At 42.5% G+C, this 22,922-nt stretch overlaps 1 protein-coding gene across 1 annotated transcript; it reads right to left on the bottom strand.

The window, feature by feature from the left end:
• Positions 1–695: 695 nt before the first annotated feature.
• LOC106605236 (serine/threonine-protein kinase Nek8) lies at positions 696–19,577 on the bottom strand. Its single transcript, XM_014200660.2, has 5 exons — positions 19,357–19,577; positions 3,846–3,991; positions 3,529–3,667; positions 3,214–3,321; positions 696–3,043 (listed from the first exon to the last, which is right to left on the bottom strand). The coding sequence occupies exons 2-5, from the start codon at positions 3,989–3,991 to the stop codon at positions 1,910–1,912; spliced, it is 1,527 nt and encodes a 508-aa protein (XP_014056135.1). The 5' UTR covers positions 19,357–19,577; the 3' UTR covers positions 696–1,909.
• Positions 19,578–22,922: the final 3,345 nt, after the last annotated feature.

Raw genomic sequence — 22,922 nt, 5'->3', positions numbered from 1 at the left:
TGTGCACCTACATTGTAAACTTTTATTCGTAGGCTAAGTTGTAGCAACCTCATGATGGCTATAGGGAATATTTGATTATCATGTAATAGCCTAAACCTATTGATGTTACATTGAGCTGGGTGAATGGAATATGAATGACAGTCATTCAATATGCTGTAATAAAAATAACGTCTTTCCTGATCTAAAACGGCACGACCGCCACTGGTATGCACCATGTACCCTTTAACAGTTCATGCAGTGACTTATTATCAAATCATGATATTGTATTATCATGTCTGTATGTGTGCTCTTTAGTTTGCTTCAGTTGATGTATAACTTGACTTTCACTTCTTTGTGATGTGGATACGCTGTCCAGGGTGCCTGCACCAGAAGATAGAGCTCACCGCAAGGCATTGTCGGGGACAATGTGATACTGTATTTCTGATTTAATTTATCCTCTCTCAATGAAGTCTGCACAGTCCAGAGTGGCCTTAATACAATGATTAATACAGAAAAAAGTATTACTCAAACACCTGTGTTGAAGTTCTTTCTGACGGGATGAAGTGGATGAACTGTGAGTGGGACACCCTGTCTGGAGCTGAACACAGCTCTGGTTGGCAAAGTCTTGAAAAGAGGCCATTTTGTACACTTTGTTGTTGTGGTAGTTAAGTTTCTCTCCTCATTTGATAGTAAAGAAATTAACACACAAGTCAGAGTTATACTTAAACTAAATACTAAATATTTAATCACTTGTTAATAAGGGAGCAGGTCAATACAATGCACGACATGTAAAGTGAATTGATTGAGTGCTCTACTATAATGATGTCTGGTCGACGATTCACGCTCAGATGATTCGTTGAGAGCCCCGAGCCTAAGTACAAAGGTATTTTATAGACAAGATACACCCCTTTCAACCTACATGACAAACAACAGATATATAGAATGGGTCACAAGGTTAAGATTTGTATGAAAGATACCTATAATATATAGCAGACAGTATCTGCTGTGTCAACAGTTCATTGTATAGAGAGTCTGGACCTCCGACTACAAACTGGAACCATCTCTCCCTGGTACGGTATAGAACAGAAACATGAATTCATGCTCTGGAATGCTCTTTAGGTTTTATCACCCAAAAGACATCGTAAATCTCCTGTCAATGTTATCTCCCAGAGGCTCATCCTCAGTAGAACACACACACAATAGTTAAGAACACTCTATTCTGTTGCATAAAACAACCAGTTGATGCAATAAAAGTATTATAACATAATCTTGCAATTTTTCCACCATATTGTAAAGAGGATATAACACAGCATATATTTGTGAAAAATGACTTTAATTCTTAATTGTAAGCTAAATGTAGGATCTTCTTGTCTTAGAAGATACAAAACATTTTTGTTTTTACTATGTTCACAGTCAAATGAATGATATCAAGCTAAAGATAAAACTGATTTACAAGAGGGATGAGATTTCAGAAACATTCACAGATAGTTATTTGACTCCAGTTGCCTCTGCAAACTGGCACCTAACCAGATGTGCAACATTGTAGCAATACTGTAAAGTGATATAGTCCTTCAACATCATTCATGAATCCTTACTCAACCTCCTTCTTAATAGTGCAATACAACTTTTACTGTTGTTGCTCTGGAGAAGCAGAGTCAAATCAACTCCCTACTATTTCACAAACTGTCAATAACCTACTTACAACTTCTTGTTAAACTTCACATCTTCAAACTTGACTTTACTACCTCCTTCAGTCTCCACCTCCTTTTGCTCCCAAGTCTCCACTTTCCCATTCCTTTGTGCATAGCGGCGGATTCGCACCCCGCCCGTTGTGTGGAGTGGGCATGGGAGACCCCTCGACGCCTCTTTGTAGAGAAGCTGTTTCATGACATTTTGACTGGGTTGAGCTATGCCTGATGGAACCAGAGTATTACCATGGTCTTCCTTTTGGAAGGGGAGTCGGTGAGTTCTTGACCTCAGGCTTTGGCAAGGCTGCTCGCTCCCATCTTGATGGGGAAAGTGACCGCTGTATGGGTTGTGGTTGCAGTGTTGTCTTCACCTCAAACTTCAACTCAGTCTTTGGCAAGGCTGCACGCTCCCATCTCGATGGAGAAGGCGCTCGCACAGGAGCTCGCACTAGCGTCTTGACCTCAGGCTTTGGAGAAGCTGTACGCTCCCATCTCGATGGAGAAGGCGCTCGCACAGGAGCTCGCACTAGCGTCTTGACCTCAGGCTTTGGAGAAGCTGTACGCTCCCATCTCGATGGAGAAGGCGCTCGCACAGGAGCTCGCACTACCGTCTTGACCTCAGGCTTTGGAGAAGCTGTACGCTCCCATCTCGATGGAGAAGGCGCTCGCACAGGAGCTCGCACTAGCGTCTTGACCTCAGGCTTTGGAGAAGCTATACGCTCCCAACTCGATGGAGAAGTTGCTCTCACAGGAGATCCCACTAGCGTCTTGGCCTCAGACCTTGGTAAAGCATTGCGCTCAAATCTCGATGGAGATGGTGAACGCTGTACAGGAGCTTGAGGACTTAGTGCTGTCTTGACCTCATGCTTTGGAAAAGCTGCACACTCAAATCTCGATGGAGAAAGTGAGTGCTGTACAGGAGCTTGAGGACGTGGCAAGGTGTCTTTTACCTGAGTGTGAGGAAAGGTTGTCAGATGATGTCCTCTTTTTTTCTCCTCGGTGTTGCCACCACCGCCATCTACCCCTGCCCGTTGAATCTCCGGCATGATTCCGGCCATGGTGGCTCGCATTGTGGGGTCTCTGTGCACCATCCTACAGACAGCGTTACAGTACTGCTGGCCTTGGAGACTGAGGATCTCATGGATCTTAGCTGGACAGACACTGGGGGTGTACAGCCTGACTCTGGCATAAAGTTCGGCAATGATTTTACCCATAGCCCACACGTCCGAACGCGGATCTCTCTGGCCCCTCCTCTGCAGGACCTCAGGTGGAGAGTAGGCCTCATTGCCCATATCCATGGCAGAATTTAGGCCATTGCAGAAGAATTTGGCCAGTCCCATATCAATGATCACAGCTCGGTGAGTGTCATACTCTACCTGGAAGAGATAATTTGAGAGGGGTGGAGAAATATTGTTTTATATCTAGTCTATTTATTTACAGTGATAATGTGATAGTGATAAACAACATATGGACAACTGCTTCTAAAGTTTTGCGTCATTAATGACGAACATCAGAACAACAAAAACAACTTTATTGCCTTTCTCACCATGATGTTCTCAGGCTTGAGGTCCTGATGGACGATATCTTTGCTGTGTAGGTGAAGCAGTCCTTCACACATGCCTGTGATGATGTTGGCCTTTATAGATGGAGTCAACTGTGGGGGAACAAAGGCTTTGATTATCAACCGATGAGCTGACTTGCACATAGACATTTTTTAATAATGTTGGGAAGGCCCCCTGAAAATCCTGTAGGCATAGATACTTGTTAAATCAGTTATTTCAGACAAACATTTTGCTATGTGAACTTTCATCAACACTGTCGCATGCATGTTTGGTGGCAGCAGTGGGATCCATAGGCAGACCTGTATTTTAGATTTTTGTGATTTGAAGATGGTTGTCTCCAGTTCCTCTCCAGAGATGAACTCCATGGGGATGATCCACTTAGAGTCCTTGAATGTTGGATTACCCAGAAGCTTCACTATGTTAGGATGAATTGCCTTTCTGGTGTCCCAGGTCACAGAGGGAGTGTGAAAGAAAACAGAGTTATGAGGGGCATTGGACTACAGCAAAACCAAGCACTTCTGTAATGACGTTTTCATCAGCACCCTCATCAACACCATCTCTGATATCATCACCTTTTAGCAACATACCATGATAGCACATTGTCTGTCATACTCACTTGTATACTTGACACTCTCTCTCCAGGTCTCTCCTATTGATTAAGTGTTGTGGCACCTTCTTGATTGCAGCCCAGGTGTCATTGTACTTCTCCCTGTATACCTTCCCAAAGCTGCCAGCAGCAAGAGTGCTGGTGGAATACGCCATCTAGGGGGTTTGGTGATGAGTGGACAGTGAGGTCAAGATCCAATAGAAATGTTAAACATTGTGACCAAAAACAACAAAAGCATTCACCTCTGCATAGCATTTGTTGTATTACTATTGTTAGGGTAAGTAGCGGTAAGTACACCCTACATAGTCACTTCTCTCAAAGTTACAAAGACAAAGGGAGAATTCCAAACAGAAAATGATAATGAAGTGGGAGGGAATGGGTGTATGTTGACTACAAACTAAAGCAAACAGTGCTGAAACTGTAGAACAGAGGAATTCTATGGACAGTTTATCATATTGTAAGGTGGAAATTCTGTTGAAAATCTACCCTGGTATTCTAATCCATACAAAACCAACCAACTCTGAGGCATTCCTAAATCCCTGTTAGCACTATTTATGCCAGCACAGTCAAATGTTGTCAAACTCTACACAGGAATAAAAAAGTCACATGCTGTGTATTGTCGTAGGCATAGTATCAATACAGTGCCTTTGGAAAGTATTCAGACCCCTTGACTTTTTCCACATTTTCTTACATTACAGCCTTATTCTAAAATGGATTAAATAAATACAAATCCTCAGCAATCTACACACAATACCCCATAATTACAAAGTGAAAACAGGTTTGGAGAAATCTTTGCAAATGTAGAAAAAATAAATACCTTATTGACATAAGTATTCAGACCCTTTGCTATAAGACTCGAAATTGAGCTCAGGTGCATCCTGTTTTCATCGATCATCCTTGAGATGTTTCTACAACTTGATTGGAGTCCACCTGTGGTAAATTCAAGTGATTGGACATGATTTGGAAAGGCACACACCTGGCTATAAGTGGGCATTGCATGTCAGAGCAAAAACCAAGCCATGAGGTCAAAGGAATTGTCCGTAGAACTCAGAGACAGGCATGTTTTGAGGCACAGATCTGTGGAAGGGTACCAAAACATTCCTAAAGCATTGAAGGTCCCAAAGAACACAGTGGCCTCCATCATTCTTAAATGGAAGACGTTTGGAACCACCAAGACTTTCCGCCCGGCCAAACTGAGCAACCGGGGGAGAAGGGCCTTGGTCAGAGAGGTGACCAAGAACCTGACGGTCACTCTGACAGAGCTCTAGAGTTCCTCTGTGGAGATGGGAGAACCTTCCTGAAGGACAACCATCTCTGCAGCACTCCACCAATCGGGCCTTTATGGTAGAGTGGCCAGACGGAGGCCACTCCTCAGAAAAAGGCACTTGACAGCCCGCATGGAGTTTGCCAGAAAGCAACCTGAAGACTCTCAGACCATGAGAAACAACATTCTCTGGTCTGATGAAACCAAGATTGAAATCTTTGGCCTGAATGCCAAGCGAGGAAACCTGGCACCATCCCTACAGTGAAGCATGATGGTGGCAGCATCATGCTGTGGGGATGTTATTCAATGGCAGGGACTGGGAGACTAGTCAGGATCGAGGGAAAGATGAACGGAGCAAAGTAAAGAGAGATCCTTGATGAAAACCTACTCCAGAGCACTAAGGACCCCAGACTGGGGTGAAGGTTCACTTTCCAACAGAACAATGACCCTAAGCACGCAGCCAAGACAACACAGGAGTGGCTTCGGGACAACTCTCTGAATGTCCTTGAGTGGTCCAGCCAGAACCCAGACTTGAACCTGATCGAACATCTCTGGAGAGACCTAAAAATACCTGTGCAGCAATGCTCTGCATACAACCTGACAGAGCTTGAGAGGATCTGCAGAGAAGAATGGGAGAAACTCCCCAAATACAGGTGTGCCAAGCTTGTAGCGTCATACCCAAGAATACTCGAGGCTGTAATCGCTGCCAAACGAGCTTTAACAAAGTACTGACTAAAGGGTCTGAATACTTACACTACCGTTCATAATGTTGGGGTCACTTAGAAATGTCCTTGTTTTTGAAAGAAAAGCTGATTTTTTTGTCCATTAAAATAACATTAAATTGACCAGAAACACAGTGTAGACATTGTTAATGTTGTAAATGACTATTGTAGCTGGAAACAGCTGATTTTCTATGGAATATCTACATAGGTGTGCAGAGGCCCATTATCAGCAACCATCACTCCTGTGTTCCAATGGCACCTTGTGTTAGCTAATCCAAGTTTATCATTTTAAAAGGCTAATTGATCATTAGAAAACCCTTTTGCAATTATGTTAGCATAGCTGAAAACTGTTGTCCTGATTAAAGAAGCAATAAAACTGGCCTTCTTTAGACTAGTTGAGTATCTGGAGCATCAGCATTTGTGGGTTCAATTACAGGCTCAAAATGGCCAGAAACAAAGAACTTTCTTCTGAAACTCGTCAGTCTTTACTTGTTCATAGAAATGAAGGCTATTCCATGCGAGAAATTGCCAAGAAACTGAAGATCTCGTCCAACGCTGTGTACTACTCCCTTCACAGAACAGCGCAAACTGGCTCTAACCAGAATAAAAAGAGGAGTGGGAGGCCCCGGTGCACAACTGAGCAAGAGGACAAGTACATTAGAGTGTCTAGTTTGAGAAACAGACGCTTCGAAAGTCCCCAACTAGCAGCTTCATTAAATAGTACCCGCAAAACACCAGTCTCAACGTCAACAGTGAAGAGGCGACTCCGGGATGCTGGCCTTCTAGGCAGAGTTCCTCTGTCCAGTGTCTGTGTTCTTTTGCCCAGTCTTAATCTTTTCTTTTTATTGGCCAGTCTGAGATATGGCTTTTTCTTTGCAACTCTGCTTATTAGACACAGAGACACAGCAAGAAAAAGCAAGAGTAGGAATTCAAAATGTAAAAGTCCGAGATAATGTATAGGAGCAAAGCTGTCTGAGGGACAGACGAGGTAGATACATTTTTATATACAAAAGCATGTGGACACCCATTCAAATGAGTGGATTTGGCTATTTCAGCTACACCCGTTGCTGACAGGTGTATAAAATCGAGCAGACAGCCACGCAATCTCCATAGACAAACATTGACAGTAGAATGGCCTTACTGTAGAGCTCAGTGACTTTCAATGTGGCACCATCATAGTCAGTTTGTCAAATTTCTACCATGCTAGAGCTGTCCCGGTCAACTTTAATTGCTGATATTGTGAAGTGGAAATGGAGCAAAAACAGCTCAGCTGCAAAGTGGTCGGTCATACAAGCTCACAGAACGGGACCGGCGAGTGCTGAAGTGCGTAGCATGTAAAACAAAAAGAGTCTGTCCTCGGTTGCAACACTCACTACAGAGTTCCAAACTTCATCTCGAAGCAACGTCAGCACAACTATTTGTAGGGAGCTTCATAAATTGGGTTTCCATGGCCAAGCAGCCACACACGTCTAAGATCATCATGTGCAATGCCAAGCACTGGCCGGAGTGGTGTAAAGCTCCCGCCATTGGACGCCAGAGCAGTGGAAACGCGTTCTCTGGAGTGATGATTCACACTTTACTATCTGGCAGTCCGACGGATGAATCTGGGTATGGTAGATGCCAGGAGAACGCTACCTGCCCGAATGCATAGTGCCACATGTAATGTTTGATCAAATCGTATTTGTCACATGTGCCGAATACAGTGAAATGCTTACTTACGAGCCCCTAACCGACAGTGCAGCTTACAAAAATATGGATAAGAATAAGAGATAAAAGTAACAAGTAATTAAAGAGGAGCAGTAAAAGTAACAATATATACAGGGGGGTGCCGGTACAGAGTCAATGTGCGGGGGCACCGGTTAGTTGAGGTAATATGTACACGTAGGTAGAGTTAATTAAAGTTACTATGCATAGATGACAACAGAGAGTGGCAGTGGTGTGGAGAGGGGAGGGCAATGTGAATAGTCTGGGAAGCCATTTGACTAGATGTTCAGGAGTCTTATGGCTTGGGGGTAGACACTGTTTAGAAGCCTCATGGACCTAGACTTGGCACTCCGGTACCACTGCCGTGTGGTAGCATTGAGAACAGTCTATGACTAGGGTGGCTGGAGTCTTTGACAGTTTTCAGGGCCTTCCTCTGACACAGCCTGGTATAGAGGTCCTGGGTGGCAGGAAGCTTGGCCCCAGTGATGTACTGGGCTGTTCGCACTACCCTCTGTAGTGCCTTGCGGTCAGAGGCCGAGCAGTTGCCATACCAGGCATTGATGCAACCAGTCAGGATGTTCTCGATGGTGCAGCTGTAGAACCTTTTGAGGATCTGAGGACCCATGCCAAAGCTTTTCCGTTTCCTGAGGGGGAATAGGTTTTGTCGTGCCCGCTTCACTACTGTCATGGTATGCTTGGACCATGTTAGTTTGTTGGTGATGTGGACACCAAGGAACTTAAAGCTCTCAACCTGCTCCACTGCAGCCCCGTCGATGAGAATGGTGGCGTGCTCGGTCCTCTTTTTCCTGTAGTCCACAATCATCTCCTTTGTCTTGATCACGTTGAGGGACAGGTTGTTGTCCTGGCACCACACGGCCAAGTCTCTGACCTCCTCCCTATAGGCTGTCTCGTTGATGTCGGTGATCAGGCCTACCATATCAAATGCAATGATGGTGTTGGAGTCGTGCCTGGCCGTGCAGTCATGAGTGAACAGGGAGTACAGGAGGGAGCTGAGCATGCACCCCTGAGGGGCCCCTGTGTTGAGGATCAACGTGGCGGACGTGTTGTTACCTTCCCTTACCACCTGGGGGAGGCCCGTCAGGAAGTCCAGGATCCAGTTGCAGAGGGAGGTGTTTAGTCCCAGGGTCCTTAGCTTATTGATGAACTTTGAGGGCACGATGGTGTTGAACGCTGAGCTGTAGTCAATGAATAGCATTCTCAAATAGGTGTTACTTCTGTCCAGGTGGGATAGGGCAATGTGGAGTGCAATAGAGACTGCATCATCTGTGGATATGTTGGGGCAGTATGCAAATTGGAGTGGGTCTAGGGTTTCTGGTGATGTTGATGTGAGCCATGACCAGCCTTTCAAAGCACTTCATGGCTACAGACGTGAGTGGTACGGGTCGGTAGTCATTTAGGCAGGTTACCTTAGTGTTCTTGGGCACAGGCACGATGGTGGTCTGCTTAAAACATGTTGGTATTACAGACTCGGACAGGGAGAGGTTGAAAATGTCAGTGAAGACACTTGCTAGTTGGTCAGCGCATGCTCGCAGAACACATCCTGGTAATCCGTCTAGCTCTGCGGTCTTGTGAATGTTGACCTGTCTAAAGGTCTTACTCACATCGGCTGTGGAGAGCGTGATCACACAGTCTTCCGGTACAGCTGGTGCTCTCATGCATGTTTCAGTGTTATTTGCCTCGAAGCAAGCATAGAATTAGTTTAGCTCGTCCGGTAGGCTCGTGTCACTGGGCAGCTCTCGGCTGTGCTTCCCTTTGTAGTCTGTAATGTTTGCAGGCCCTGCCACATCCGACTAGCGTCAGAATCGCTGCAGTACGACTCGATCTTAGTCCTGTATTGACGCTGTGCCTGTTTGATGGTTTGTCGGAGGGCATAGCGGGATTTCTTATAAGCTTCCGGGTTAGAGTCCTGGTCCTTGAAAGCGGCAGCTTTAGCCTGTAGCTCAGTGTGGATGCTGCCTGTAATCCATGGTTTCTGGTTGGGGTATGTATGTACGGTCACTGTGTGGACAACGTCATCGATGCACTTATTGATGAAGCCAATGACGGATGTGGTGTACTCCTCAGTGCAATTGGAGGAATCCCGGAACATATTCCAGTATGTGCGAGCAAAACAGTCCTGTAGCTTAGCATCTGCTTCATCTGACCACCTTTTTATTGATCTAGTCACTGGTGCTTCCTGCTTTAATTTTTGCTTGTAAGCAGAAATCAGGAGGATAGAATTATGGTCAGATTTGCCAAATGGAGGGCGAGGGAGAACTTTGTATGCATCTCTGTGTGTGGGATAAAGGTGGTCTAGAGATATTTTCCTTTTTGTTGCACATTTAACATGTTGATATAAATTAGGTTAAACTGATTTAAGTTACCCTGCATTAAAGTCCGCGGCCACAAGGAGTGCCGCCTCTCGATGAGCGTTTTCTTGTTTGCTTATGGCGGAATACAGCTCATTCAATGTTATCTTGGTGCCAGCCTCTGACTGTGGTGGTATGTAAACAGCTACAAAGAATATAGATGAAAACTCTCTCGGTAGGTAATGTGGTCTGCAGCTTATCATGATGGAGGAGGAATAATGCTCTGGGGCTGTTTTTCATGGTTTGGGCTAGGCCTTTTAGTTCCAGTGAAGGGAAATCTTAACACTACAGCATACAATGACATTCTAGAGGATTTTTGGGGAAGGCCCTTTCCTGTTTCAGCATGACAATGCCCCTGTGTACAAAGCACGGTCCATACAGAAATGGTTTGTCGAGATCGGTGTGGAAGAATTTCACTGGCCTACACAGATCCCTCAACCCCATCGAACACTTTTGGGTTGAATTGGAACGCCGACTGTGAACCAGGCCTAATCGCCCAACCTCAGTGCCCGACCTCACTAATGCTCTTGTGGCTGAATGGCAGCAAGTCCCCGCAGCAATGTTCCAACATCTAGTGGAAAGCCTTCCCAGAAGAGTGGAGGCTGTTATTGCAGCAAAGGGGGGACTAACTCCATGTTAATGCCCATGATTTTGGAATGAGATGTTCTAAGAGCAGGGGTCCACATACTTTGGATTATGTTGTGTACCTTTCAGTGACCATTTGTGGCCTGCCATCAGATATAATGTGGCCCCTACTTTCTGTTCTCAACACTACAATGGTTTTAAAAGATTTCATGTTGGGAATGACAACATATTACAATAATGAATTCAGAGCTTATGCTACAGTATTCAAACAGAGGTAATTGTTCAACTATGAGCATGCAGAATATGAAAATGCCATTTATTTCCCGCAATGTGCAGTTTTCCTAACGTTAGCTTTACAGAAATGGCTAGATTTGGAAAATTACATTGACACCTCTAAAACAGAGCAATAACTTGTTCAACCCTCTTTACCTGACATACATTTCATTCAGCGGAGGCTGCTGAGGGGAAGACGGCTCATAATAATGGCTTGAACGGAGTGAATGGAATGACATGTGTTTGATGTACAACCATGTGTTTGATGTACTTGATACCCTTCCCCAATTCCACTCCAGCCATTACCACGAACCTGTCCTCCCCAATTAAGGTGCCACCAACCTGAGTTCATTGGATACTGATACAACACACAAAATCTCCTTTGTTCTATTTTACAAAAGAAAAGTTGATTAACTTCATGATTGTTATACTTGGGAAGTTAATGAAATACAGTTTGTATAATCTTAAAGGCAGTGTAGCACCTATTTCTCATTGCCAGAAACGCATATTAAAGCACCCACAAAAAAACATTCCCAAATTACACTCTTACGTCAACTATTCAAATATTGTAATGCTGTTCGAAAAGTTGTGTTTGAGGTTTTCTCCAAATCAGCTCTAACTTTGGAAACAATCCTACAAAGCCTTGCGGTCAGCGTCTCATGGTGAATAAAACACTTCTAAAAGTGGAATAAGTTTGGGCGAATTGGCCGTCTACTCGTAAAACCGCGGGGCACATTTCATTCCTGAGGACTTCCACAGACGTCAACAATGGAAGGAGGAATTAAGCAAGAAGTTGCATCTCAAAGTGGATGCTGTCCCAATGTGGCTTTTAAAGCATCTAAAACAGCCAGCAGCACCAGCAGAGACCATGAGCATTATCACTGGTGTGGAAGTGAACTGGGGAAGTGAAAGATCTAGCGCACTATCTCTATGCTAACGTTAGCTAACTCTAGAGCTACCACATTTAGCTCACGTCTTTCATCTAAATAACACTCATAAAACGAACCAAGTGTAAACATGTCTGCCAGCTTTTCATGCTGTCATAGATAGTACAAGCATATGGGAAAGAGTAGTTTTCAAGTGTGGGCTGCGCGTTGCGGTAATTCAGTCATTCTGTGGCTCTGAGGGAGTTTTCTATATGGCCTAGCTGCCAAAATAAGTGGGCTAGATTTTGTTTGTGTAAATGTTGATAACATTTACTGAACAAAAATATAAAAATGGAACAATTTCAAATATTGTATTGAGTTACAGTTCATATAAGGAAATCAGTCAATTAAAAGAAATTCATTAGCCCATAATCTATGGATTTCACATGACTGGGCAGAAGTGCAGCCATGGATGGCCCTGGGAGGGCACAGGCCCACTGTCGTGTCGTTACTATCAATAATGCGATGACGATTATTTTATAAAATCAATTAACTATGTTTAATTATTACGATGATTAAATTAATCATGCAACAATTAACTCATTAGCAATCTTGGGGCACCACGGAAAAAGTTTTAAATGAGTTACCATTTCCCGAATTCACTCAATATCAGAATATACTGTTATTCATCTTAGTCAGCCATTAATTATGATTTACCTCCATCAGTCTCATTCTGAATGTCGCAAAACTCTTGGATATCTGCACAAACCCTAGCATAAATGATGAATCAGCGATATACTAATTGTCTTAATTATTTATTTACTAACTAAATAACCACACAGAATTACATAAACACACAAACAGGATAGCTTACACATTGATTACGACACAATGCAATGAAAGTCCCTAGTAGACTAACCAGATATGGCTTGTTACACAAATGAAAAGTGAGGGGCATGTAAGAAAGAGCGGGAGAAGAGAGAAAGGACTTCACCACCGTACATACGGCTGATAACTGCTGTTCCATTACTTTTGGCATAATGTCTGTGCTCACGTGGGCGTGGTTACTGACTGGATAAACTTAACATGAAAAAACATTTTCTCATTTAGAAGGCCAAGATCACATTTCATCTTCTCACAAATAGTTTCATATTTAATCCTATAAATTATACAACTGGGAAATATACACATTCAGAGATACAGTTATGTTGTTATACTGTCCTTAGTTACATCACAAATTCGTAACACATTCGACATGATTGTTCTTTAAGTACCCACAGACCATTCCAACTATTTGGATGACATAAATATTGTTTCATTATGCAATATGGGGGAGAGAGAGGGGGAGAGAGGGCACTGTAGAGCGGACCCACTCTAACCTGATCCTTCAGATCTTCATAGGAGAGTCATGACACCACCGACTTGGCAGCCAGGCCCACCCAATGGGGAACCAGGCTCAGCCAACTAGAATGGGTTTTAACCCATTCTATCCCACAGGTGAAGAAGCCAGATGTGGAGGTCCTAGGCTGGCGTGTTTACATATATTCTGAGCTTGTGAGGCCAGTTGGACTTACTGGCAAATTCTCAAAAATGATGTCGGAGGCAGCTTATGGTAGAGAAATAAAAATAAAATTATCTGGCAACAGCTCTGGTGAACATTCCTACAGTGCCAATTACACGCTCCTCAAAACTTGAGACATCGGTGGCATTGTGTTGTGGGACAAAACTACACATTTTAAAGTGGGTTTTATTGTCCCCAGCACAAGTTGTACCTGTGTTACGTTCGTTGTTGGAAGGATTGGACCAAGGTGCAGCGTGGTAGGCGTACATCTTTCTTTATTAAAATGAACACCACAAACAAAACAAACGAAATGTAACGTTCAGTAGGGCTACACAGCACAGTACCAAAAACAAGATCCCACAAACTAAAGGTGGAAAAAAAGGCTGCCTAAGTATGATCCCCAATCAGAGACAACGATAGACAGCTGCCTCTGATTGAGAACCATACCCGGCCAACAAAGAAATAGAAAACATAGATTGCCCACCCTAGTCACACCCTGACCTAACCAAATAGAGAATAAAAGGGATCTCTGAGGTCAGGGCGTGACAACCTGTGTAATGATCATGCTGTTTAATCAGCTTCTTGATATGCCACACCTGTCAGGTGGATGGATGATCTAGGCAAAGGAGAAATGCTTAATAAATAAGCTTTTTGTGCTTATTGAAGAAAATAAATTCAGCTCATGAAACATGGGACCAACACTTTACATGTTGTGTTTACATTTTTGTTCAGTGGTAGCTAAGTTTGTCACTGGTATGGGCTAGTAAATATCCTAAACCTAGCCAGCTAGACAGTGTTATCCGCATTCTAAAACTGGGGAGAGAGGGAGGAGAGAATTCACTTTCTGTTTCGTCTGCTGTTGGCTTCATAGCGTTCACGCGAATTTTTTTTACACATGTTATTGCTGAAATAAGATTGTAATTGTGTCAATATGTTGTGAATATTTTTGGTGCGCACTAGTTTACCATGTACAGCAGGCTACAGGCAATATGTTCCTCTACTGTGTGAGTCATAAAAATTGCAATCTTGCACTCGGGGCTTTCCAGCAGTCTTACTGGTTTTTATATGTGAGTTGCATAAACTATAAACTAATAAATAATTGTTCAAGTTAGAACCCATTGATTTTAGTTAAACTAATATACAGCACCAACTACATTAATGTCAGATAAGGTCCATTATCTGCTACATGGACTTTAAGATCAAATCCTATTAAATTATCCTTATCTCTGTCAGTTTAGTTCAGTTTAGTTCTGGTATGGCTGCTGTCTTGCTGTGTCAGGTGTAAACATAAAATAACACAGCTGGGTGTTTTTTTTACCACTCCTCTGTCCGACCACTAAAGTAATCATGCCCCTTTCTCGGGAAATGACAGAGAATGTGGTCAGTCTGTCATACACAGAGAAAGTGTGCGAGGCATATACTATTGTTGCAGTGGCAATTGTAGCATGTAAATCTTGGTGGGGCAAACTCCCAAAACGTATTTTAGATGGATGCCAGCAAAGCCACTACACAACTAAACAATACATTAATTGGACTATAACGGTGACAAATGGTGCCCACAAACTGTTAGGGCCTACATAAAGCTGTCTCAACAGCGGAGTCCCAACTGCAGTCCCAACACCTTACCACCGCTACAAATGACTATCAGCGGAGCCTTGACTGGCAGAGAAACAGTTAATTCAACCTCATTCACTGCCTTTTAAAAAAACATAGATGATATGGATGACTTGCTTCAACAAATATGGTTTCTACTGACAATTGAGATGTACAAGCTATGGCGTAAGGGGACGACGAGTGGATAAGAGGCAGTCCGTAATTTCGAGCTAGGACGGACGTTGTCAATATAACTATTAGTTCAGCACTTTTGAAATGTACAGTGCCAGATTTCAGAACATGGGCTGTTCCTACAGTATTCTCCCTGTACACCAAGTCAAAACCGTAGGATAAATAAAGGGGGCATATAAGCAGACAATGAAAGCTCTTACAATATTCAATGATAACATTTATCAAAAACAGGTTAAAGGCTACATGCACCACCAAGTCAGAACATTAGGCTAAATTATGAGGGGGAACAGGGATCAAATTATTAGAGTGAGGCACATGGGCTACTAACAGCTTACAACACAACATACACTTAGTATTACTTTATTAGCTACAGTATACATATCTCCCTGGCATATAACATAATTTATGCAGCAGCATACAAGACATTTTTGGATTTACGTTGTTGTGCTCACTTGAACAGGAAGGTGGCACGGCGGTCCTTCGTGGGTAAATTTTGTCATAAACTTTGTCATCAAAGTCTGGCATTCTATAGATTTATGGTGCTTTCAAGACAACTGGGAACAACAAAAAAAGGTTGAATCATGACATTAGTGATCTTCAGGTCGGAGCTTGAGTTCCCGACTTGGAAATCCGAGTTGGATGACCGTTCAAAACTAATTTTCTCAGTCGGAGCTCGTTTTTTTCAGAGTTCCCAGTTGTCTTGAACTCACTGAAGTATGAGATATCCCAGTTCCGATTTTCCAGTTGTTTTGAACGTGGCTGAATTGACAGCATGTCCAATGTTGAATGTTTATCCTTTTAATCTTGGAAAAGAAACCATTAAACCCAGACTTGGACCACACATCCACTCCACTGAATAGAAGGCTAGTGATTGCTTTGCAATGCTTGCAGTTAGCCACTGATTCCTTCCAAACCACTCCATGTTGAATTTGCGATTTCCAACTTGTTGTGTAATGTTTATGTGTAATGGCCGATAAGCACCGATACGTTTTATCTATAATTTCTCTTCATAATTGATACATAGTGATGACTGCTAGCTTTGAAAGTATGATGTTGACATGATCAGTCGAACGCTACTGTAGATATAATGGGATTTGATGTAATTTTATCTGTGGCCAATGACATTAGAATATTTTGAAGATAAATACACAACGCAGAGGATGAGAGGACTAAAAACTAGAGTACTAATGGTCAATAGGGAATTGTAAATAGGAGTTGGGTTTCAGTTCAACAGCTGTTTAGAATCTGTGGAATGCCACTCCTGAACTCAGAGCGATATGTTCTGTACATTGAGTCTGGGACAGGATACTTGTTATTTGGCTATTGTCCCAGTTGTACTGCAAGGACTTCTGATTGGGGGGGGGGGTAAATGGCATCCTATTCCTTTGTTCTGTGGAGAAAAGCTGAGACTGAACATCTATTTCTCAACATTTTTTTAACTAGGCAAGTCAGTTAAGAACAAATTCTTATTTTCAATGACGGCCTAGAAACAGTGGGTTAACTGCCTTGTTCAGGGGCAGAACGACAGATTTTTACCTTGTCGGCTCGAGGATTCAGTCTTGCAACCTTTCAGTTACAAGTCCAACGCTCTAACCACTAGGCTACCTGCCACCCCACATAACATCTATGATTTGTCCTTCTGAAATAAACCAATTTTTCTCCCCCTGATTTGCTTTGGAGTTTGTGTTATTGAAGAATAACATCAACTGCTAACAACCTTGAGCCTTCTTGGATGGCCACTTCTAATATAACTCTATGGCAGCACCCAAGGGGCTTGAATTTTCGAGTTCTCCCCGTAGATTTTGCGGTAACGTAGTGTCCCCATGAGTGACACAACACTGAGCCAATCACGACGCAACTAGAGAACATTACCAACCCGTACTCGTCTTATTTTCCGCTAGCTGCCCCACCACCACAGAAAACACTGAGCTAAGCTGAAACACCTGCATTTTGGAGCTGACTTACTCAAGAAAGCAAAAAAGAGACCATGTTTGTATGTGGCTTTATTAACTTTTTTTTTACATTGTTTGCAAACTGATATGTGACATGTATTAATGCCAAAATAACATGCAAAACAGGTCATTTTGCTAAACAGGTGGGGCTCAAAACAGATGGGGCTCTGCGGTAAGTACACCCTACAAAGTCAATTATCTCAAAGTTACAAAGACAAAGAGAGAATTCCAAACAGAAAATTATAATGAAGTGGATGAGAAGGGTGTGTCTGTTGACTACAAACTAAAGCAAACAGTGTTGCAACTGTAGAACAGGAATTACGCATACAGTTTCTCACATAGTAAGGTGGACTTTCTGTTGAAAATCTAACCTGTTATTCTAAACCATTCAAAACCAAGCAACTCTGATTGAGGAATTCCCAGATCCCTGATAGCACAGTCAAATGTTGTCAAACTACAAAGGTACAAAAAAGTCGCATGCTGTGTTGTGAGTCAACCATTTGTCATTCATTGGCGTAGTATCAATATAGATTAGACACAGAGACACAGAACGATACAGAGCAATAGTCACTGCAAGAAAAAGCAAGAGTAGGAATTCGAAATGTAAAAGTCAGAGATGATGAATAGGAGCAAAGCTGTCTGAGGGACAGACATTAGTATATCAAGAGAGGTAGATACCTTTCAGTGACCATTCGTGGCCTGCCATCAGATATAATGTGTCCCCTAGTTCCCAATACTACAATTATTTGAAAATATTTGATGTTGGGAATGACGACACATTACAATAATACATTCAGAGCTCATACTATTCCAACAAAGAGGAAATTGCTAAACTTTAAGCATGTAAATACGCAGAATTTGAAAATGTCATTTTTTCCCCAAGCAATATGCAGCTCTCTTGACATTGGCTTTACAGAAATGGCCACATTTGGAAAATTACGTTGACACCTCTAGAATAGAGCAATAACATGTTCAATCCTCTTTACAGTACATACATTTAATTGGATACTGATACAACAGTGTCACGACTTCCGCCGAAGTCGGCCCCTCTCCTTGTTCGGGCGGCGTTCGCGGTCGACGTCACCGGCTTACTAGTCACCACCAATCCATGTATCCCTGTTTGTTTTGTTTTGTCTTAATTATACACACCTGTTTTCAATTCCCTTATTATGTTCCTTATTTAACCCTCTGGCTTCTCCTTTCTGTTTTGTCCGTGATTGTTTCCTGTCAGTGGTTGTTGGAGGTGTTTCTCCTAACCCTGTTGTTTTGCTGTTGGAGATTTTTGATTGTGTTTTTTGAGTAAACAAGACTGTTTGCACTCATACCTGTGTCCTGCACCTGACTCCGCTACATCTCCAACAAAAATCGTTACAAACAGACAAAATCTCCTTTGTTCTATTTTACAAAAGAAAAGTTGATTAACTTCATGTGTGTTATAAGTAGGAAGTTAATCAAATACAGTTAGTATAATCTTAAAGGCAGTGTAACACCTATTTCTCAATGCCAGAAATGCATATATGAGTCACTTAAAGCACCCCCCAAAAAAACATTCCCAAATTACAAACTCTAAAATCAATTGTTCAAATATTGTAATGCTGTTCTAAAAGTTGTGTTTGTTATCCAAATCTGCTCTAACTTTGGAAACAATCCTACAACGCCCTGTGGTCAGCGTTACACAGTCAATGAAAAACGTATACAAAGTGGGATTCAAAATAAGGCAGGTGAATTGGGCATCTACCCGTCTATCTGCGGGGCACATTTCATTATTGAGAAGCTACCACATTTAGCTCACGTCTTCCATCTAAATATGGGAAAAAGTTGTTTTCAAGGTGTTTGTGGGGGACGCGGCTATTTCTTTCTAGCTGCCAAAATAAGTGAGCTAGATTTTGTTTGTGTACTGCCATGTTGATAACATAGATAAGTTTGTCACTGGTATGGGCTAGTAAATATCTGAAACCTAGACAGTGATAGCCGCAAGCTAAAACTTGGGAGAGATGGAGGAGAGAATTCACTTTCTGTTTTATCTGCTGCTGGCTTGCGAATGTTGACTCAAATATGGTTTCCCACAATGTTATTGATGAAATTAGATTTTTATTATATAAAGATCGTAATTGTATTATGTTGTGAATATTTTAGGAAAATCCTCAGCCGTTTTCCATATTTGCCAATTGGTACGTACCAGGTTACCATGTACAGTAGGCTACAGGCAATATGTTCCTCCAATGTGTGAGTCATAGAAATTACAATCTTGCGTTTGGGGCTTTCCAGCAGTCTGTGGTTTCTATATGCTTGGTGTATAAATTGTACAATTGTAAGCTAACAAAGAATGTTTCTAGTTTAAACCCATGTAGCTATATTAGTTCAATTAATATACAGCACCAGATGTCCATTATCTGTTACCTGGACTTTAAGATCAAATTCTATTAAAAATTTCCTTACCTCAACCTCTGTCAGTTTAGTTCAGGACCGGCTGCTGTCTTGGTGCGTCAGATTTAAACATAAGAGAATACAGCTGTCTGTGTTTTTTACGTCTCCTCTGCCCCACCCCTAAAGTGGTCATGCCCCTTTCTTTGGAAATGACAGAGAATGTGGTCTGTCATACATAGAGAATGTGTGCCAGGCGCATGTTCGTATAGGATGTATGGGGAGTGAGTACATCTGTTTTGTACCGACAAAACTGTGGTTATATGCAGAAGCCAGACAACAAAGTTCAAATTTAGCCTCTATAAACGATAAATCGAGTGGCGCAGCGGTCTAAGGTGCTGCATCTCAGTGCTAGAGATGTCACTACAGACACCCTGGTTCGAATCCAGGCTGTATAACAACCGGCTGTGATTGGGAGTCCCATAGGGCGGTGCACAATTGGCCCAGTGTCGTCCGGTTTTGGCTGGTCTAGGCCGTCATTGTAAATATGAATTTGTTCTTAACTGACATGCCTAGTTAAATAAAGGTTCAATTAAAAAATAAATTATAATAATTCTCCAACAGCAAAAGACAAGGAGCAAATGAGAGTAATGAACAGCTAAAGGATATCCAGGAAAACATAGCAAAAATGCTCTCAATGCTCACCAAAACAATGGTGGTTATTGGTGAGAGTGGAGAAGGGCTCTATCAAGGGGATTGTAATGGGGTGACTGGGAGGGCATCAGACACTTCTCTGAGGTGTGTGTGTGTGGAGCCTCCACTCATCTCACTTCAGTCTCTCGGTGGACCCACTCTCCCCTAGTAGACCCTCACCAGCCACTATATTTTAAATAAACTTACAAGGTAATGCAAGCTGACCACAAAACTTAAGTGGCAGTTTTTCTCCAATGTACAGTGCATTCGGGAAGTATTCAGACCCCTTGACTTTTCCCAAATTATGTTAAATTACAGCCTTATTCTAAAATTGATTAAATAGTTTTTTCCCCTCATCAATCTACACACAATACCCCATAATGACAAAGCAAAAACAGGCTTTTAGACTTTTTTTCAGATGTAGTAAAAAATTTAAAATGAAATCACATTTAAATAAGTATTCAGACCCTTTACTCAGTACTTTGTAGAAGCACCTCTGGCAGCGATTACAGCCTCGAGTCTTCTTGGGTATGACGCTACAAGCTTGGCACACCTGTATTTGGAAAGTTTTTCCAATTCTTCTTTGCAGATCCTCTCATGCTCTGTCAGGTTGGATGGGGAGCATTGCTGCACAGGTATTTTCAATCTGGTTCAAGTCCCTGCTTTGGCTGGTCCACTCAAGTACATTCAGAGACTTGTCCCGAAGCCACTCCTGCGTTGTCTTGGCTGTGTGCTTAGGGTCATTGTTCCGTTGGAATGTGAACCTTCGACCCAGTCTGAGGTCCTGAGCGCTTTAGAGCAGGTTTTCATCAAGGATCTTTCTGTATTTTGCTCCGTTCATCTTTGCATCGATCCTGACTAGTCTCCCAACCCCTGCTGCTGAAAAACATCCCCACAGCATGATGCTGCCACCACCATGCTTCGACGTAGGGATGGTGTCAGGTTTCCTCCAGACGTGACGCTTGGCATTCAGGCCAAAAAGTTAAATCTTGGTTTCATCAGACCAGTTAATCTTGTTTCTCATGGTCGAGAGTCTTTAGGCGCCTTTTGGCAAACTCCAAGCGGGTTGTCATGTGCCTATTACTGAAAAGTGTCTTCCGTCTGGCCACTCTACCATAAAGAGCAGTGGTTCCCAAACTTTTTACAGTCCCGTACCCCTTCAAACATTCAACCTCCAGCTGCATACCACCTCTAGCACCAGAGTCAGCGCACTTTCAAATGTTTTCGCCATCATTGTAAGCCTGCCACACATACAATATACAATACATTTATTAAACATAAGAATGAGTGCGCATTTTTGTCACAACCTGGCTCATGGGAAGTGACAAAGAGCTCTTATAGGACCAGGGCACAAATAATAATAAAATAATAATCAATCATTTTGCTCTTTATTTAGCCATCTTACATATAAAACTTTATTTGTTCATTGAAAATTGTGACTAACTCACCACAGGTTAATGAGAATGGTGGGATTGAAAGGATGCACATAACTCTGCAATGTTGGGTTGTATTGGAGAGAGCCTCAGTCTTAAATCATTTTCCACACTCTGTGCCTGTATTTAGTTTTCATGCTAGTGAGGGCGGAGAATCCACTCTCACATAGGTACGTGGTTGCAAAGGGCATCAATGTCTTAACAGCGTGTTTTGCCAAGCAAGGAAGGATACTCTGAGCGTAGCACAATCCAGAAAACCAATTTTCAATTTTCACAGAACCGCTTATTTCAATATCGATGAGGCTCTCTTGTTCAGATATTGGTAAGTGGACTGGAAGCAGGGCATGAAAGGGATAACGAATCCAGTTGTTTGAGTTAACTGTTTCGGGAAAGTACTTGCGTAATTGCGCATCCAACTCACTCAGGTGCTTCACTATATCACATTTGACATTGCCCGTAAGCTTGAGTTCATTTGCACACAAAAAATCATACAACGATGGAAAGACCTGTGTGTTGTCCTTGTTAATGCAGACAGAGAAGAGCTCCAACTTCTTAATCATAGCCTCAATTTTGTCCCGCACATTGAATATAGTTGCAGAGAGTCCCTGTAATCCTAGATTCAGATCATTTAGGCGAGAAAAAACATCACCCAGATAGGTCAGTCGTGTGAGAAACTCGTCATCATGCAAGCGGTCAGACAAGTGAAAATTATGGTTAGTAAAGAAAACTTTAAGCTTGTCTCTCAATTCAAAAAAACATCTCAATACTTTGTCACTTGATTAACAGCAAACTTCTATATGTTGTAAAAGCGTTAAATGGTCGCTGTCCATATCATTGCATAGTGCAGAAAATACACGAGAGTTCAGGGGCCTTGCTTTGACAAAGTTAACCATTTTCACTGTAGTGTCCAAAACGTCTTTCAAGCTGTCAGGCATTCCCTCTGGGTGGATGCTGCAGTGTACCCAAGTGGCGTCAGGATCAACTGCTTGCACGCGTGTTACCACTCCACTATGTCTCCCTGTCATGGCTTTTGTACAGATACCAACACATCTTGACCACCAAAGTCCATATGATGTCACAAAGCTGTCCAGTACTTAAAAAATATCCTCTCCTGTTGTCCTGGTTTGCAGAAGAGGATGCCTTCCTTAATTGACCCCCCATAAACGTAACGGACATATACCAGGAGATGTGCCAGGCCCGCCACGTCTGTTGACTCATTGATAAGAGAATTATCTAATAAAGGTAAATGAATCAATAAACCATTATGAATTATAAGTCAAGTAGCACGGTTAATGAATAATCAATGTAATGATCGATTAGTCCCAGAAAGTCTAGTAGAGGCTGGAGAGGGAGAGAAATGTGTGTGTGTATTTAGTGTAGAGGGCAGGGGCCAGATGGTAAAGGGAGTAAAAACTTCAAGAGGTTCCTAACCTTGAGGGAAAGGAAGAGGCTGAGCTGGATAATGATAAACAGTGTGGGAAGTCAAAGGGGGATGCAGTTCACCAACAGTTAGTG

Source organism: Salmo salar, chromosome ssa05 (assembly GCF_905237065.1).
Source record: "Salmo salar chromosome ssa05, Ssal_v3.1, whole genome shotgun sequence".
Taxonomy (NCBI): Eukaryota; Metazoa; Chordata; class Actinopteri; order Salmoniformes; family Salmonidae; genus Salmo; species Salmo salar.
Note: the sequence above shows the minus strand (reverse complement) of the source record. Positions and strands in the feature narration are given on the sequence as shown.